We start from the raw sequence: 18,685 nt of genomic DNA, 5'->3' as shown, positions 1-18,685 counted from the left end.
CTCCTAAGCAATGCTGGTTACACACACAGAGCACACCTCCAACAAAAAAGCCCAGTAACATGCATGCAAGCTCACCATGCCCTCTCCTCTCAAAGCTGCTTGTCATTTCTTCAGTCTCTGGCCAAGGACATGCAGCAGTGTCATCTAGAAGTGGGCTGTCTCCCCTCAGTTCAAAGGCTAAGACCATGTGCAGTCAGAATTTTGGCGCTCTCTCCCATCAATGGAGCCTCCACAACCTCTCTGGACAATGTGGGCCCCTGTTTGACCACCCCTGTGATTATTAAAGAGGAAAAAAAAAAGGTTAGGGTTTTTTTCCCCTACATTTTTTCCTATATTTACATGGAATTTATGTATTTCAGTTTGTGGCTATTGGCTCTTGCCTCTTCATTTCACTGAGTGCTACTGAGAAGAGCCTGGCTCTGCTGCCTCCCCCTTCACCTTGTCTGCCATGGCTGAACAAGCCCAGCTTTCTCCGCCTCTCCTTTTAAGTCAGATATGCCAATCTCTTAATTGTCTTGGTGGCCCTTTGCTGTCCTCAAACTGGTACATCCCTGTCTGCCTTGTACTGGGGAGCGCAGAACAGGGGACAGCACTCCCAAGGTGGTCTCACCAGTGCTGAACGCGGGGCAGTGGTGGGGAGACTGGTCTCTCCATCTACTGGCACTGCTCTTCCTAATGCAGCCCACAGCTACCAGTGGCCACCTTTGCCACAAGGTGCCCAACAGGACAACCCCCAAGCCCTTTTCTGCAGAGCCTGTACCTGTTATTCCTTCTCCAGTGCAGGACTGTGCATCTCCCTTCGCTGACAGTCAAGATGCCCGTCTGCTCACATCTCCAGCCTGCTGCCATCCCTCCAAGCAGCAGCACAGCCACCCGGTCCGTCAGCCACTCCTCTCCGTTTCGTGTCATCTGCAAACCCGCTGTGGGTGCGCTTGGTCCCATCATCCAGGTCATTAATGGAGACGTTAAGAGTATTGGTCCCAATATTGACCCCAAGGGTACGCCCCTAGGGACTGACCTCTAACCAGACTATGGGCTGCTGAACTTTTAGAGCACAGCAGCTCAGCTGGTTTGCAGTCCGCTTATCTAGCACATACTAATCACTGTGTCTATGAGGATGTTATGGAAGACAGACAGTATCAAAACCCTTACTAAACTCAAGGTAAGTAACATCCAGCTTCTCTCCTCTGCCAAGACATTTACCTCATTATAGCAGGCTATCGGGTTGGTTAAGCATGACTTCCCCTGTGCAAATCCATGCTGACAACTTCCAATCACCTTCTTGTCCTTCATGTGCTTGGAAATGGCTTCCAGGATTATTTACCCCATCACCTTTCCTTTCCAGGGACTGAGGTGAGGCTGATGAGCCTGTAGTGCTCCAGATGCTCCTCCTTGCCCTTCCTGAACATAGGAGTGACATTTTCCCTCTTCCAGTCCTCGGGAACCTCCTCCGAAGCCCGTCACCTTTCAAAGGGTATTGAGTGCGGCCTTGCAGTGACATTGGCCAGTTCCCGAAGCATCCATGGGTGCAGCCCCTCAACTCCCATGGCATTGTCCAAGTCCAGGTTAAGTGTTCCCCTAGCCTGATCCAGCTCTGCTGAGTGAAGTCTTCCTTTCTCCAGTCTTTCCCAGTCGCCTTAGGGACCTCAAATTCCCAAAGGCGAGTCCTACCAGCAAAGGCTGAGACAAAGGCAGCATTGAGTGCCTCAGCCTTTTCTGTGTCCTCTGCCAGCAGGTCCCCTGCTCCGCTGAGCACAGACAGCCCACGTTTTCCTTAGTGTTCCTTTTGCTGCTGATACATCTTCAGAAGCCTTTCTTGTTAGCTTTCATGTCTCTCACCAGATTAAAAGAAAGTATTTCTAATTAAAACATAGAATAAACATTAAGGTTATCTGGAATATGAAAAACAGTCATGGAAAAAAATCTCTGAGGAAGATAATAACCAATAACCAGTAAAGAGACCAGTGAAACACCAGTCAAATATGCCATCTCAATTAAAGAGAAATATTTATTATTATTAATGCAGAAACGCTTGTCCAGCTTAAATTCCTTTCCCGGACTTCTTCCTTAGGACTGAGAAAATAATCAAGTTGTTTTCTTTTTTTTTTTTTAAACTCATACACCCTCTACTGGACATTACACCCTACTGCTGCAAGAGGATAAACATGATTACCAAGGCAATGTTTGTTTCAAAGGACTATAATCCTCCCCGTCCCCTTGCTTTCAAAATTGCTTCAGCTCAAGTCTCTCTTCAGGTCTTTGCCAATAAAATACAGAGTACAATTTACATCTACAGATATATTCACAATTGCAAAACAGCACAGAAAAGATTCTGGTTTTTCTCTTGTTCCTTGCTGCAAATACATGAGTATCACTCCCCTTTCAATTTCCAGCCCAAGGAAGTCCACTAACAGGACTCGGTCACAATATTCCGGTTAAGTTGCACTGAAGTCAGTGCAGCTACTTGGGTTTGCATTAGTATAGGTGAAAAGAGAGCTGTGCGACTCAAAAATTTAGATTTTGTGCGACAAAATTTAGATTTTGCACAGGAAGGGAATGGCATAAGAGAAAATGATTTTTTCCAGCGTTAAGTATAAAACAAGACACTTTCCTTTCTCCTTCATTGGCGCAGGAATCAACATTTTGCAGCCTATAGAAAATGCACATAAGAAACCATTAGGAAAACACACAAGATAAACTTGCTAGAAAAAAGCCAGTTCATCATGCTTGGTCTTGCTGCTTTGGTAACTGTGGAGACTCAGTGGCTTATTCTCGTGAGGAAGGCTTCTGAACACCCGCAGGTGCATGAACTCATCATTGCCAACATGGACCTGCAAAGCATGAAAACCAGTGAGTTCCACGGAGTAACCACAGCCTCCAGCAGCAGGGATGGTGTAGACTGGTGTGTTTTGAGGATGGAAAAGCAGAGAGGTGGTAAGAAAAACCATCACCTCAGAAGGTGCGGTCTTGTTTTAAGCCAGACTGGGAGTTAGGACTTTGTGGAAATACCACCTACTCCTTCTATGCTTGTTAGTCCTCCCTGTGCCCGAGACAGGGAATATACAGGTAGGGAATCGGAGTTGCATAGAAGTGATTAGTATATTAAATACATGCAAAATGCTCTAATCTTATCTGGCACAACAAGCACTTCAATGCTTTGATTACAGTTGCTTGTTTGTGTGCGGCATCACTACAGGCAGAATCAAAGCAGATTTGATACTTCACTGTATCTTTACACATCTGGACTTCACTTAATGCAATGTTAGTGCTCAACATCACAGATGTGTAACTATCCCCCAAAACCAAGTTTCAGAAAATAACTGAAAAGTAAAAATCATTATGAAAACAGGTAAGTACTCTCATCTCCATTTAATACAGACAGGGAGACAGGGTGGGAGACGGGGGGGGGGGGGGGCGTTAGTATTTTTTTTTTTTAATGTACAGGTTTTTTTCTTATTAAGGCCAAATCATGAGCATCTCTCTGTAGGTAAGTAAAGAAAAAAAAACACCCCACCATTCCAAATATTATACATTTAAAAAAAATTCCCATTGCCTAGTGTCCTCTACCTTGATGAAGTAGTTTGTTCCAGCAACCACCTGAGTTTTAAACTCCACTGCAGTGAAGACATCAAACTTTTTCCCTTCTTTTTCTTCTAGCTGAGGTTTCACCTTAAGGAAACAATAGGTTATTTAAGACTGATGCAAGATTCAAGTATTTAGGACTTAAGGCCCACACTATCAGTGTGCCTCAGTACCCTCCAGGTCACTGCTTCTGAATTCCCAGAGTGTTCCTGCTTTTCCAAGTTATTAAAAGATTAAAATGAATTAAAATGAATAAAGCAGGATCAGAAATCTAGACAGGCAGCAAAGCCAAGACAGCGGTGTGATTAAGTCACCACAGACTGACACCAACTGTGGAGCCTCCAACAAGAGAATTGTGTGGGTATGCTAAAAGATTTATTGTGACAAATTGTCTCCTCTATTGATGTCTCAGCTTCCCTTTCTGTCCTGTATATCTAACAACAAATATAAAGTGGTTCAGTATCTACCTGCACAAGACTATAGGTCTTTTTAGAGAGAAGTTTTTAATATACATCATTCTTACAACAAGAAAAAGGGCTGTCTTCAGCATTAGCTCCCTTTTCAAATTCAAAACAAGTTATTACAGACCCAGCATCACAGAACAGACATCCAAAAATCAAGCTTTGAAAGCGAACTACCCAAGCCTAAGGTTTTATAACACTTATTTGACAGTTCTTCCAGCGTGTCTGCTGAAATCTGTAATGTTTTCAAACTGCAAATATTTTCCAAAAAATAACTGAACCATAAAGGCTTCTGAGTTATCATCCCAGTTTCCAGAGTGTAAAACCAGTGCTCAAGAAGTCAAAATAACTTGTCCAATACCTCAGAGGCAGGCATGAAACTCCTGCATTGCAGCTTTCTCTCCCACACTTGGCTCTCTAGAACATCACAGCTACACGGTAAAGTTCTTGGTCAGGAAAGCAGATTTCAAGCTTTGTTTACAGGGACAAGATGCATTAGTCTTGGAGTCCTTGCTGCAAGCACAGTTCTACCCAGGCCTTACCTCCTGCACTGCATCATTATGTAGCCCTCCTTCCATTCCCAGTGCAACAGTACCAGCAGTGAGTACATACTCTTTTTCCAGCTATATGGTGTATTTCCCCTTCTTCCTAAACTCAAAGGGAATAAATACATTTGCTCTCCTGCCTGAATCCCACCTGCTTCCTTGGGGGAAAACAAGTTCCAGTTTGCCACTGCTTGGGTGCTCTAAGTGAAGTAGGAACAGAAACAATTCCTGCAACTGGTTACGTTCTGCCACCTCTCTAGCACTGAGAAGGCGCAGGACCAAACTCTGGTGCCTTTGCAAGATGGCTCATCAGTGACTATCCTGTCCCTGGGGGCTCTGATCATACTGTACATCTTCTCTCAGACGTCATACCTCTACACTTCTTCCAGGCTGTGAACAATACATCAAAAGTAAGATAACGATGTTTGGATGCTTTTGTACGTATGCTTTTCTGCCATACGGAAATCAAAGCACACCCAACCACTTTGCATTCTAAGATGCAAGGAAGGGCACAGCCCCAGAAAGCGCAGTGATTCAGACCTCCATCCTCCCCTTCTCCTGAGTCAGGAGATGGAGCAAGTGGTTTCGGTTCCATCACTGGAGCTACTGTAACAAATTTTAAGCAGCAGGGAAGAGGGCGGACATAAGTATCCCACTGACCCTATCCTGTCCCATGCTCCCTTAGCAATCCTAGGCACTGTGCAATGGTGGTTTCTTAGGTCTCAAAATTGCCCTGCCTCAGCACATTTTGTATTTCCACCAGGAAGCTGAACACTGGGCTCCATGACTGCCGACAGCTCAGAGTTGCATGCAGCTGCAAGCTTGTCAGGGTGTTATCGTGGCAATGACTCACCACAGCATGTGACAAACAGGCATCCCAATTCAGTACGGGGAGGGAGAGCCCAGACAGAAATACTCTCAGAAAGACCTGGAATCAGCCCACCCTGCTAGCTGATGGATGATCTCAGCCTAGATCTGGGGGTCCTGGTGGATAGGGCACTAAATGTGAGCCAGCACTGTGCCCTGGTGGTAACAAAGGTAAGAGCATACCGGGCTGGATCAGGAGGAGCCTAGCCAGAACAGAGAGAGGCAAGCGATTACTGCCCTTTACCTGGCACTTGTTAGAGAACATTTGGAATACTACGTCCAGTTTTGGGCCCCCGATACAAGAAAGATGTCAATAACCTGTAGCAAGCTCAGCGGAGAGCCACCATGAGGTCAGATGGCTGGAGCATTCGTGCTGTGAGAAGAAAATGAGCTTGCTCAGCCTGGAGAAGAGCAGGATTTGAGGAAAGCTTTCCAGTACCTACAAGGAGTCAGGCTCTTTACTGAGGGGTGATGGCAGAAGAATGAGACACAATGGTCATAAATTGAAACTGGAGGTTCAGGCTGGATATAAGGAAAAACTTTTCCCCTGAGAACACTGCTGCAGTACAGCAGGCTGCCCAGAGAAACTGTGCAGTTCCCATCCTCAGAGGTTTTCAAAACCTGACTGGACAAAGCCCCGAGCAGCCTGGGGCTGCTGACCCTGTGCTCAGGCAGGAGGTGCAGTCCCTTCTCACCCAAACTGTGATTCAATCACAGGGCTGAAAATTATCATGTCCTGAAGGCTCTCTGCTGTTCTGCGTGGCCTGTTGCTTAATCCCAGAGCAGTTACTAAAAAGCAGGTGGTTCAAAATCACCCCGGCTAACCTCTGCCACAGCTGCCAGTAAGAAGCCAAAGGCAGAACAGGCCTGGGTGGAAATCCTTGCCATGGAGAGGCAGTTCCTATGGGAACTCCTAAGCCAGACACCGTTGGAAGGAAGCTGTCCTGCTCTGTCTCTCACACTGTACCTGCTCTGGGCGAGCAGCAGTACTTGCCAGGACCATGAATCTGAACAATGTTTGGCCATCGCCACAATTCTTACGAAACAACACAATGGAGGCAAGGACTGGAAAAGCAGGAACAGGAAGTGTATTTATGGCAGGGGAACTGGCAGGCTCTAACAAATCTCCACAAAGATGTGATTTTAAGCGAACAAAACAATTGGAGAAGTCTACCTAGATTTAACGAAACTAGTGTTTCCTTCACAGTCTGTATCCAGATGTGGATATGACTGCAGGGGCAAGTTTTCAGTTTGGGGTTTTCCCATTTGTATTTCATTAAATAAAGTAACTTAAACTGGCAGTCAAAACCAGCTGGACAAACTTTGAAATATTTATGTGATTTAAATGAAAATGCTAGATTTTTGGTTAATTCTGTTCACTTCTGAATCCAACTGGATTTCATTTTTATACTCTTCATCTTAGTTTTGGATTACCAAACCACTGCAGTCTGCCACAGAACAGAAAGTCAGGATTTCAAACCTAGTTTTCAGTCCATGTGCAATGTTAATTGCATACCTGCATTATCTTTAACATGACACGTAGGCCCTTTCAGGTCAAAACAGTATCTGGGACTCTCTCAGCAATTCTTGATAATGTACTCATTACTGCAAACTCAGGTTGGCGCTTAGGAGACGCACATCCCTCTTTTTTTAAACGCAGAATCATCAGATTCTACAAGCTAAACATTAATTTCAATGACTGCTGTGCCTTTGGGTGCTCTGTACGTATTTAGAAACTGCTGCAGCCAGGGGAGCAAACCCAGACGATGACAAAGAGCGTAAGAAGCTGGAGATCGTCTTTCATCCTTCTCCACTGGCTTGACACACCCTAGCTGATAAAACCAAAAAGCAGAAGTAACTTGAGTTCCTACGACTGAAACAACGCCGTGTGCTTTTAAAGAACTTAGTCGTACACCAGCATTTTTAGAGCAAAATCATGTGCTCCACTAACACGGGTGGCAGTTTAAGTTACTGTATCACGATTTGGAGCTGGCAGTGGTTAGAGCTGAATTCTGCGTGGGGGAACAGCAGAAGCAGCAGACAAGTTTTCTTGCTTATCCCCCCCCCCCCCCCAACAAAAAACCACCCACCCCCAAACCGGTGGCTACAAGGTTTAGACTTGGTAAGAACCACCTGAGCTCAAGAAAATCAAGAAAACGGACCTTTTGGTGTCCCTGCCCCGACGCTGGTGGGTCGCACCTCCCCTGCGGAGCCAGGGACCGAGCGGGCAGCAGCCCAGCTCCCCCCGAGCACTCACGGCTGCCGACGGTTCCTCTCTAAACCCCTCAAAACCGCCCCCCTAAGATGCCGAACCGGCTCTGCCCGGTGTCGATAAACCTCCGCAAGGCCGGGCAGGCACAGGGAGGGCTCCGCAGGGCCGGCATGTTTCCGCGGTGTACCGGTTTTACCGCCTTTGAACTGAGGAGGGGAGGGAAGGCCTCTCCGCCTCCAGCTGCGTCGGGCAATGGCGCAGCACGCCTGGGCCCTCCGCCATCTCCTGCACCGGGACGGGGACGCAGCGCCGGGCTCAAACCTACCGCCGCCGGGCACCCCCCCACCCCGGCGGGCAGGCCCCCACGGAGAGCCGGCGGCTCCCGGGAGAAGGCCCGGCGGGAGAAGGCAGCCCCGCCAGACCCCCCCCCCCTCCCCGGGACGCTCCTTCCCGAGCCCCCGGGGACTCCCCCGCCGAGGCGGCGCGGTCCCCTCACCTCATCCGCCATCTGCTGCGTCTCGTTTGTGGCGGGCCGGGCCGCCGAAGTCCCCCCGCACAACATGGTGGCGGCTGCTCCCGTCCTTCCTCCCCCCCTCCACCATCACCACCTCAAGGCGGGGCCCGGCCTGCCGGCGGGGCGGGACCAGCACCGGGCCTAAGGAGGGGGGGGCTTAAATCTGATTTTGGGGTCTCCTGAGGTGTGAGGGGGAGAGTGGGAAGCCCCGGCCCCGGCTCCCGGCACCGCCTGCACCGGGGGAGGCGGCAGGGCCGGGGGGGGAGGATTTTTAGTAGGGTACGGTGGGAGCAGGTCTGTCTGCTAGCCTGATTGAAAAGGAAGAAAATAAAAATAAACCATCCGCAGGAGGTCTGCGGCCTGTCCTGGGTGGGTGAGGGCTCTGCGACCGTCCCGCCGTCCTGAGCGGCAGCTTTTTGCTTTTCCAGGGTGTCACGACTTCCAGCGACATGTTCGCCTGAGCAGCGTGGAGGGTTTCCCTCTGCGGGATTCCCGGGTCCGTCGTCCCCTCGCCCAGGCTGGTCTTGCTGTCCCTCAGCCGGCAAACCGAAGGCTGGGGGGAATTATCCAGCCTTTGAGAAACCCCCTGCTGAGACTTCAGTCTGAATGTTCAGGTCTTTAGCTGAATTTCCCCCCAATCTAAACCTCCAGATTCCTTGGGAAAACAACAACAACAACAACAACCTACCTTCCTCCCCCCGCTTCCTAGCATCCCTCGGTACATTTGGCAAATATAACCCTGAATTTAGCAGCAGCCAGTATCGCATGCTGAACGGGCCTCCTGCACTGGTAGGGAGGACATGGCATGAAAAAGAATGGGGAAGAAGGATTTCTTTACCCCGGTATCACCTCTCTCCTCTTGTGGAGAGCAAATAAATGCTCTGCTGGGGGTTTGGGCAAGCAGAGCTCTGCCAGGTTTGTGAGCAGAGAGAGGGTGAAGCATTGGGCTCTTCACCGTGACGGTTCCCTGCCCATCAGCCGAGTTTGCCAGTGGAAATCCCACCACAGAGTTAAAGCTCTTTGCTTTTGTCCCCACTGCTGCTGCTTCTCTACCTAATGGCTCAGGAAACACCAGTGTTGGCACATGATTTCCAGTAGGTTTTTGAGCCATGGGGGTGGGATGGGGCAGCCATTCACGTGGGCAACTTCTGGTGGGACATGCCAGTGGAGGTTCGCAGGCTCGAGCTTTCAACAGAATGACGTTTTTCAGCTTGTCTTCATCAGTATTGTGTGACACACAGACGGGCTTTCGGACAGGCGTCTGAGCAAACTTCCTCTTCTCCTGGACTTGGCAGGATGAGAACATAGACCCTCCCCTGTGCATGGGAAAAAGGGTTTGGTTGCAACTCACCTTTACGAAGGGGATCCTTTTTTAACTGAACTTCCCTTGCATCTAGCGTGTGTCACTACAAGAGGCTGCAGCGGCAGTTCTCACGCAGCGTGTGGAGCTCGAGGCTTGGAGCTCCACGTACATGTGCGGTGAGGGTGGATGGGGGTTCCCCAGCAAACTGAGCATGGTTGGTCTGTTAGTATAAAATTATGGCAGCTGTTGGAGCGTCAGTGCGTGCCAGGGTACAAATTCCTCTGAAGTAGATGTAAAGAACGGAAAACACCTAAAGAATGAAAACTGCCCAAAGAATGAAAAACACCCAAATGTCAATATTATCTACAGTGTGCATAGCCAGTGAGTGTTGTTCACCAAACAAGTCAGCCGACGGTGACGTCCTGTTTCTCACGTTGGGTGTGTTCGTGCAGAGTCTTCAGTTTGTACCTTGTGTTGTTTTCATTTCATGCATTAAGCTCTTCTCTGCTTTCGGTGCTGTCAGCTTCGCTTCAGGGGCTACTGTACTAGGTTTGGCCCGTAGGAATGATTCACTAGCACTAAAACTATTTGGCTACTGAAATTTTTGGGTGTGGACCATAACCGAAGTACTTTTTTTGGCCCTTTCTGCCATCTAGTGCCCATCTCCGTTCGTGCATTTAGACTCGGGAGACCACCGGTCTCAATTCCGTACCCTCAACTAAGCCTAGAGGCCGCAGTCAGCAGCCTGGGGAAGGGACCTGGTTTTTCAGAAACAGTGAGCAACTGTCGCTGTGTCCAGGGGTAGAATGTGGTTTCCAAAATTGTGGCCACAAGGATTTGTGTAATTGTGTAATTTAACTGTAATTGGCAGGCCTTACAGTTAAAGTTGGATTGGTTCTTACATGGTGTGATTAAAATGTGAGCCCACTCCTAGGGGAATGTAACAGATCAACAAAAGGCTTAAAATAACTTGTCTGAATAGTGTGCTCCTTGGCGTTCTGGTCTTCCACTTTGCTCTCCTGAGCCCAAACTCCGCTTCCTTGTCAGCAACAAGTGGAGGTGGCAAAACAAAGTTTTTATGCAGTAATGTCACCTGTAAGTTTTATTTGCCTGCCCTGGCAAAAGAACAACCAAGAGAAAACAGTAACAAGAGAACTGTGATATTTTCCCCAACGCACTCACACAGTCCTTTCGTCTCAGCTCACACTAAGCTGCAGGCCCGTCTGCCTTTCCACAGTGGTCTAGACTACCTTCCTGTTTGATGAGAGAGGGTACTGACATCTTCATGTTGGATGCTTGTTCTTGCACACGGGATCTGGGAAGAGGGAAATAAATTCTGCAACATAACCCTGCCCTCTCCTGCCAGGCTGTCGAGGAGTGCTTTTTCTCTCATCAGGCTGCAACAAATATCCCTTCTAATGACTCTCTTACTTCAACCTTTCCAGCATGGATGGAGGACCAGGCATGCCTTGCAAAACCAGGAGCACTTACGTCTGCTTTTCGGGGAGTGGGACAAGTGTCAAGAGTCATGAAGTTCTGCTATGCTCTCTGCTGAAGTCCTTACTGTTTTTCTTTAGATACAGTTCACCCTTCTTGTGCTAGGTGCCCTCTCTTCAAGATGGGTCAGGAGGGAAATAACCTAGTAGGTGGCCTAGAGGAGGCAAAACATATCCAATTTATCCATTTGTCTTTGTGCGTGTCAGAGGCTAGGCCTGTACGTCTTCCTTGTCCAGTCATCTACCAGCACACACACTTCAGATAGTCACCCACTCCTGCAATTGTATTACCACATCTGGGGGCTGTTTCTCCATCCCTAACTCCTCCATTTCACCCTGTTTCATTTGCTTTGTATCAGGCCCACCAGTATCGTCACGACTAGCGCGATGCTCTGTGTAGGTGTAAGGCAGATTAATATGGCAAAGCACAACACTGACTATGGTGTGAAAGGGTTAGCCATGTATGCCATGTGGAATATTACAGCAGCAACACTTCGTTAAGCATACAACTACTAGCGACATAATCAATCATGGATACATCTCATTGTGCTCTCGCAACGTTCTCTGGGGGGCATTTACAAGCTGTTCTCCCCCTCCACCAAAGCGGGTAGGCTGGAGGCAAAGGTACCTCAGCTGGAGGAAACCAGTAGGAACCTAGTAGCTTGGTCTAGTGCAATGGAGTCTATGAAGAGTATTGTCCAGTATTTCCTGCTGGGCAGAAAGGAGAGATTGGGACATTACTAAATATAAATAGCAGGGCGCTCTGTCACATTAAATACTTTACATGTTCACACCCTTGGCTGTACACAGCATGCAGGATGTTGGGGGCTTTTTTATTTTCCCCATGACCATGCCTTCCCCAAGTGAAACCGTGTACCTTGCTTTTGTAGAGCTGAGAGTCCTGATGCACATGGTTACAGATCACATATACTGGATAAAGAGGGAATATTATACATAGTGGGAAAGAGGAATATTATACATAAATGTAAAAGCAGAGTATAGTGGAATTGCCTAGTGCCTCCCATAGTCAGCTGAGTTGCAGTCTGGCAGGAAAAGCTTACGGAGGCAAGGCAGCATGCAGACTTCTGCCAAAGCCCCACCAGAGGCGATCTTCACTTGTCCTTCTTAGGTGTCCTGGTTTTGATAAAGTGAACGCAAATTCAGTCCAAGGCTCCCCAGACATAGTCCTTCCTCTGGAGGCACAAGTGTTACCCTGCGGGCACTAACAGTAAGGGGTGGTGGGGCTGTGTCACAGGAGTGTGTCTTTGTTGTCTTTCCCGCTCAGAAGCAAGAGGTGAGCAAGTTCCTCTTGGGGGCTGGTGTGGTCTTCACGATCTTCTTTCGTTAGGAATGTACCGTGTTCTCTGTGACAGAGCCACCTCCAGCCCCTATAAAATTTCGGGAGTTAGCTGATGGCAGGGAAGGCTCTGCCTCAGGGCTTGGTACCTCTTCTTTGGTGTTTCCCACCACCGACTCCTGCGAGCTGGTCTCCGGGCTGGAAGCTGCCTGGAAGCCAGGCTCAGCACTGAGGGGTTCGCTGTTCTGCAGGGGAAGCAGGGCCCGGTGCCGCATCAGGCTGTCGTCACTGTTCTGGGCCTCCAGGGAGTTCCTGCGCTTGGCGTTCCTGTTGGCCATGGCGTTCTTCTGCGGTTCCTCGAAGCTCAGCGACAGGGTGACCGTGCCGCTCCCGAAGCTGACTTTTTGCTTGCACCCACGCTGCTGCTGGCGCTGCCGCTCAGCGGAGGCTGGTAGAGGAAAAGGGTCCTCGTGGTTGCTCTTGCTGCTGATGGAGGAGGAAGGGGTGGAGCCGGTGGAGCCCCCCAGGCTGTTGGAGCGCTTGCGTGACACATTGCTCCGTCTCAGCGTGGCCCTGGCGGCCACCTTGAAAGCGTGGGCGGCTGTGCTGCAGCGCACTTCCTCGATGGTGTTGCGGGAGGGCTTGAAGAGGATGATGTAGACTTTGTTGAAGAAGATGCAGGCCAGGAGCCCAAAGCTGGCAGCCAGTATTGCAATCACCTCCACGGCAGAGACGAACTTGCCGTATGTGCTGGCGTAAGCAGGGATGAAGGAGATCCACACGATGAAGAATATCAGCATGCTGAAGGTGATGAACTTGGCCTCGTTAAAATTCTCAGGCAGCTTTCGAGACTTGAAGGCAAAGAAGAAGCAGATGGCTGCCAGGAGGCAGGTGTAGCCAATGAGGAAGCCAAGGGCCATCAGGGAGCCTTCATGGCAGGTGATGAAGATAATCTCATCCTCCAGTTCATGGTTTCGGTAACTGGATGGCGGGGCTGTGTAGAGCCAAATCACACAGATGACAATCTGCACAAACGTGCACAAGAAGACCAGGAGGAACTGGAGGTTGAGGCCCCACCACTTTCGGTGGAGGCTCGTGGGGATCTTTGCCTCAAAGACAAGCAGGACACGGTTGGTTTTCACCAGGATGCAGGAGATGCAGAGGACAAAGCTGATGCCGAAAGCTGGCTGCCGCAGACGGCAAGTCCAGTTCTGGGGCTCGCCAATGAAGAACAACGAGCTGGAGAAGCAGCAGAGCAAGGAGAAGAGGAGGAGGTAGGACAGCTCCCGGTTTGTGGCCTTGACGATGGGTGTGTTACGAAATTTGGTGAAGACTCCCAGGACAAAAGAAGTCAGGAAAATTCCCAGCACAGCAAAGAGAGTCAGAGCAATCCCAAAGGGCTCGGTCCAGGACAGAAACTCTATCTGCTTGGGGATGCAGGATGTGTGGTTCTCATTGGACCAGTAATCCTCAGGGCACTTGTCACAGGCACTTGCATCTGAAAAAGAAGTGACAAGGAGAGGGAAGGTTTGTCAGAATGAGAGGCTGAAATGTGGGATGACACATATGGCAGCTACGCACCGGCCTTCATCTTAAATACATGGGGTGTTCCCTTCAGGTGTCTGCAGATTCCCAGAATCATATGTTGGTGTCTCAGAGTGTTTTACGTTGAAACAACCAGCCTCACATGGGCTATATAGCAAAACACAAAGCATGCTTAGTTCCAGCTTAAAAAAAAGTCCTGCCGCTGCATTCGTATTTCTGGAATCCGTTTCTTGGCAAAACTTTGCAAACTTTGATTGCTGTCAGCTGTTACACAGGCTCTGTTCCTCTCTCTTTCTTGTTCCTTCATTTTTATCATCTACTTCTGTCTGTCTTCATACCTCTCACACTTTTATCATCATTTGAAACATCCTGCCTGTCTCTATTACAGAGAAAATTAAAAACGTGCTTGCCTCCTTAAGTGCTTTGAGAGCCTATTTCATATTCCATGGAGGCGAGTCTTAAAAGTGTTTAAATTACTCTTCCCTGAAGACAGGCAATGCCCTTGACTCCCAGCACACTCTCATTTCATGTTGGAACATCAGCAGAAGATGTGTCTTAATGATATCACTCTCCCCACACCCAGCAAAGCGTCCCGCTGATACTTGCAAAGGGAAAATTGATGCCTCCATCTCCTTCCTCTACATGAAACTAGTTGTGCCTACTGAGATGGCAATGTATGTCTCCAATGGCTGCCATGATCAACAGGCAAGGACCTGCTGCTTCTGCTCTTCTTTGACCCAAATGGGTCTTGTGCTCCAGTGGGGTGGGTCATGACTCCTTTGATGGTAGTGGAAAGGGGTTGAGAGCAGTGAGCTGGAAGGCACAACCTACCTCAGCCTTCAGGATCCCAGTGGGATAGCAATGGGCTGCAGTGAGTTCTGGGAACAATCATTCAGAAAACCCCTTTAGCAGCAACCTCCCTCTGAGCTTTGCACCTAAGCACAGACAGAGACTCAGAGCATAGCTTCCAGAGCAGAGCTTGATGCTAATGAGAAAGCCAAGATTTCAAGCTCTCTCATTCTGGAGGGGTGGTTGGAGGGACCATCCGTGGCCTGATAATATACTACTTTCCTAATGACTTGTTGCCTCTCCTAAGCTGTTCATGTGAAAGACTTGCTCTTGATGCAAAAGCTCAGTGAGAAGCTCCCATCACCACATGTCATTTCATTTCCATCCATTCAGCCAATCATTTTTATTTTTCTTGTGCCTTTTACCTGCAGGCCTATTGCAAACTGCAGGCAAGGCAGAGCTAACTTCACATACCAGGGAATTCAACTGCCTCTACCAGAGACAGTGGCAGCTATTTAGCACTGCATCCCAAAGATGGGCTTTCACTGTTGCCTTGAGCTGACTTAGAGACCATGCTGCCACTGAAGGGAGTAAACCAGATCTCCCTCCTCCCCCAAGGTCATGCAGCTTCTCATTCTAGCTGGAAACTCAACCTGACAAGAGTTTGTTTTCAGGAGGACCAGAGACCTGATCCAACTTGCTCTATGGTCACACAAATACCTGCACCACTCCCAGACAAAGGGTGGGAGCAAACAGCTGGGAGAGGACATGACAGATTGTCTCCTTTGGTAGTATCACTGTCTCAGCTGGTTGAGACTGATTGTAAAACTGCTCTCTACACCTACAAAACTGGCAAGCGCAGGAAGTAAAGAGCATTACTGTCAGCTGAAATAGCAGCAGGAAACTGTGGAGTCAGAAGGCAGTCACCCCCCCAGCCCCACAAATTTCACCAGCACACTAGTGCCACCTCACAAAATCCTGTGAAAAACACCAGAAGACCCCTATTACGCATGACCAGAATTGCTTCTATTTAATTTGAAAATGCTACTCCTAAGCATCCTGTAGTACTATATATGTTTGTGCTAAAAAATCGTTGCTGTCTGGTAGGGATGCAAATTAGATTATCCCAAAGGAGAACAATTGTTCAGTCTTGCACGCAGCTTACTGCAGTTTTCATCTCGGGCAAGGTCTGCAGCATGTGCTGGGACTAGTGCTGCCGGAGAGGGTGTGAGGGGATCCTGAGGTCTCTGTGGTGTGGAGGGAACTGCTGTTCTGAAAGGATTCACTTGCCTTCCTTACCCCGGGGATGCCCAACACTGAGGGAGCACTAATGGTGTTGGAAATTCAGATTTTTTCAACCAGCTCTAAAACTAAGGTTACCTTTTCCCTCCACTGCAGAACCTGAGTGGCTCAATCCAAGCTCCCACTGAAACCAATGACAAAGATGTCCATGAGTCTTTGATAGGACCCAGAGATTCTGGTCTCTTGCAGTGCCAGTGCTCAATAGAAGCTGTGGTTGGTGACCCCGTAAAAGGAAATATCCCTTTCTGCTTGTGAAGTCAGGGATGGAATGGACTTTATTTCTTTGTAAAGCATGAAATAAAGCCCTGACAACATGAGGAAAAGCAGAGAGGTAACTACAGAATTTAGGATTAGGGTAGGGTGTGTCTCCTTCCTCTAGGCTTTTGGAGGAAGAAAAGCTATTGCTACAGTGCAATGGAATTTGCTTGTGGCTGCCTGAGAGGCTTCCTATATGCAAGTCCTTTTTCAAGTTCTCTGTCTTAATTTTCCTAATGCGGAGCAGAAGGGACAAGCAGACTTAGCAGAAGACAGGACCTGAGGACCACAGGACTCGAATCCCATAAGCTTTTCAGAAGAAGTCCCCCCAGACTTTCTGTGAAGCCCCCCCAGCAAAGCAGCCTCCGGGTCAGCACTGTAGGGAAGCGATTTCAGCACAACTGCAGGTGATGCCCAGAGGGCTCGCATGGTCCTCTGCAAACCCCAGAGCAGCTCTGGGGGTATTACCTGTTTCATCACTGTACTCCCCGTCAGGGCAGTCCACGCACTCGAAGCAGCAGGTGGGCTCTCCCTCGATAATGCCCTTCCTCGTGCCTGGGAGGCAGTCCCTGCTGCAGTTAGAGAAAGGTACCTGCAAGAAAAGAGCCCGAGGAGGGTTAATGGTGGCAGTGGCCCACATGCAGCCTTTCTACAGCAGGACCTTGGGCTTCCTTCAAGGGTGTTACTGCTTGATTAGCATGCTGCATGGAGAGCCTCAGAGGCTCACCTCTTCCCTCCGAAGAGCAGACAGATTTTGCACAATAGTCCTTCCGCAACCCACTGCAGTGATATTTGTTTGAAAGAACACATCAAGGGATGGTAGGGAAGATCAGCAGATCTTTGTAATCTCTATTGTATTGTAAGCACTGACAACTGGTATGTGACCCATGATACACATACCAGAAAAGAGTTGTCAGATGGTTAAAAGAAAAGACAATCAATCTCTACTGGCAGGAATTTGAGTCAGCCTTGCAGATGATGGGCTCTGACTGCTGATCCCCAGTCCCATGTATTTCATATTGACTGCTTACGATTTATGGGAATTAAAACAGCTTCTTGAAACCCGCTTCCTCCTGTTCTTCTGAAGACCCTCTCCAACCCAGAAACAAAAAAGGTAAATTAATTAAACAAGAGGAGTTTTCATATGAAAGAAAGAAACACCCTGGTTTTAGAACACTGAGCATCAAAAGATGCAAATCAGCAGCTATATGTAGATGCAAAGGCTTCCAGACTTCTGCTGCTACAAATGATGAGCTGCGTCACCTGGTGGCTGTGCATTTATGGTGTGTGTGAGCCCACCTGGGCATGGTCATATCCTGGGAGCCAGTGGTTGCATGGTGCATGCTCATCACATGCCCAATGCACATTGGCAACAAGGAGTTCAGCAAAATCAGTGGAAGCCTGGGCCTTTTTTACACAGAAGCACAACCTGGGGTTGACCTCACCTTTTCCCAGCTAAATTAAGGAAAGGGAGCTGACACAGACCATGGCTTTCTCAGCTCGGGGAAGTTAAACCCACAATTTCCCCTGCCAGCAAAGTACAATGATCTGTACATACTTAAGGGCTGCTCCGGTTGGAAGCCTCCATTCACCTTTTTGGAAGTTTGCTGCTAGTTTGCCCAAGCGCTGCTAACCTGCTGATCTCCAGGAACCTCCTGTGTGGGTGCACTTAGGCAGTGAGTCCGGGGTATGGTTTGGAAATTTCCTGTGGGCAGGCATTGACCTCAGCCACAGGGTAAGCAAGCCCTCAGTAGTGGCAACTCCTATGTGGAGATGCCCATTTTGTGGCAGCTGAGAGCGGTCGCCGTTGCTTATTACTCTGAAGTATAGCTGCAGCACTGTTTGGGAACACTGTTTCTAAACTGTTAATCAGGATTGCATAATTAATTGGACAGACACCTATCCAGGGCAAATCCCTGCAGCTCGCCACTTGAAGTACTCTTTACTTAGTTAGTACCTATTGCTATGAATACAGTGTGCTGTTAATACCTATTCCTTGGGACAGGCTTTCGGCAGGTAGTGCATCCACCAGGAGGACTTTGTCAGTCTAGACTGTCTTTCCCTAGGCTGCCACTCATGATTTTGAACAGGGCTGAATCCAAGGCCTGACTGAAGTCATGCACTGGTTCCCCATTGTCTACTAAACTGACTGAGCTTCCAAGGAGGAAAGTTAAATTGGTTTGACATGATTTCATCTTGACAAATCCATGTTGGTTTATTATCCTCTAAGTGTTTATAAACTGTTCAATAATTTTTTTTATCAAGTCTTTTAGGTTACTGAAGCTCAGCTCCACTGTGTGTAATTTCCTTGGCTCTCCTATATCTGCTTCTAAAATCAGGTATTACGATTACCCTCCTCTAATCCTTTGAGACATCACCCATCCTCCACATTTCTCAAAGACAAATTGCTAATACTTTTGAGATTGCTTTGGCTGCCTTCTTAAGTATTCTGTGGGGAATTTCATCAAGTTCTGCCAAAATGAATCTATCTATCTTACCTACTTTTTAAGTTGTTCT

At 48.4% G+C, this 18,685-nt stretch overlaps 2 protein-coding genes across 2 annotated transcripts in view; both read right to left on the bottom strand.

Annotated features, from left to right (window-relative positions):
- Positions 1-1,990: 1,990 nt before the first annotated feature.
- LOC104312615 (cystatin-B) lies at positions 1,991-8,331 on the bottom strand. Its single transcript, XM_069785933.1, has 3 exons — positions 8,164-8,331; positions 3,568-3,669; positions 1,991-2,831 (listed from the first exon to the last, which is right to left on the bottom strand). Exons 1-3 carry the CDS (start codon positions 8,227-8,229, stop codon positions 2,703-2,705), a joined length of 297 nt encoding a protein of 98 aa, XP_069642034.1. The 5' UTR covers positions 8,230-8,331; the 3' UTR covers positions 1,991-2,702.
- Positions 8,332-10,347: 2,016 nt separating this feature from the next.
- Positions 10,348-18,685, bottom strand: part of CASR (calcium sensing receptor) — a 77,040-nt gene continuing 68,702 nt past the window's right edge. The window contains exons 6-7 of the mRNA XM_069785927.1: positions 16,637-16,760; positions 10,348-13,775 (exon numbers count right to left, since the gene is read on the bottom strand). Coding sequence (XP_069642028.1) covers positions 12,325-13,775; positions 16,637-16,760 — 1,575 coding nt within the window. The 3' untranslated portion in view covers positions 10,348-12,324. The remainder of the gene's footprint in view (positions 13,776-16,636; positions 16,761-18,685) is intronic.

This window comes from Haliaeetus albicilla, chromosome 6 (genome assembly GCF_947461875.1).
Source record: "Haliaeetus albicilla chromosome 6, bHalAlb1.1, whole genome shotgun sequence".
NCBI lineage: Eukaryota > Metazoa > Chordata > Aves > Accipitriformes > Accipitridae > Haliaeetus > Haliaeetus albicilla.
The sequence above is the reverse complement of the archived record's forward strand: the minus strand, read 5'-3'. Positions and strand labels throughout refer to the sequence as shown.

Bases quoted from the DNA above. Each gene is read 5' to 3' on its own strand.
- LOC104312615 (XM_069785933.1), bottom strand. From the start codon at position 8,229: ATGTTGTGCGGGGGGACTTCGGCGGCCCGGCCCGCCACAAACGAGACG. The intron at 3,670-8,163 runs GTGAGGGGACCG...TGTTTCCTTAAG, and splicing joins CGCAGCAGATGGCGGATGAG to GTGAAACCTCAGCTAGAAGA. The intron at 2,832-3,567 runs GTAGAGGACACT...CATGCTTTGCAG, and splicing joins GAACAAACTACTTCATCAAG to GTCCATGTTGGCAATGATGA.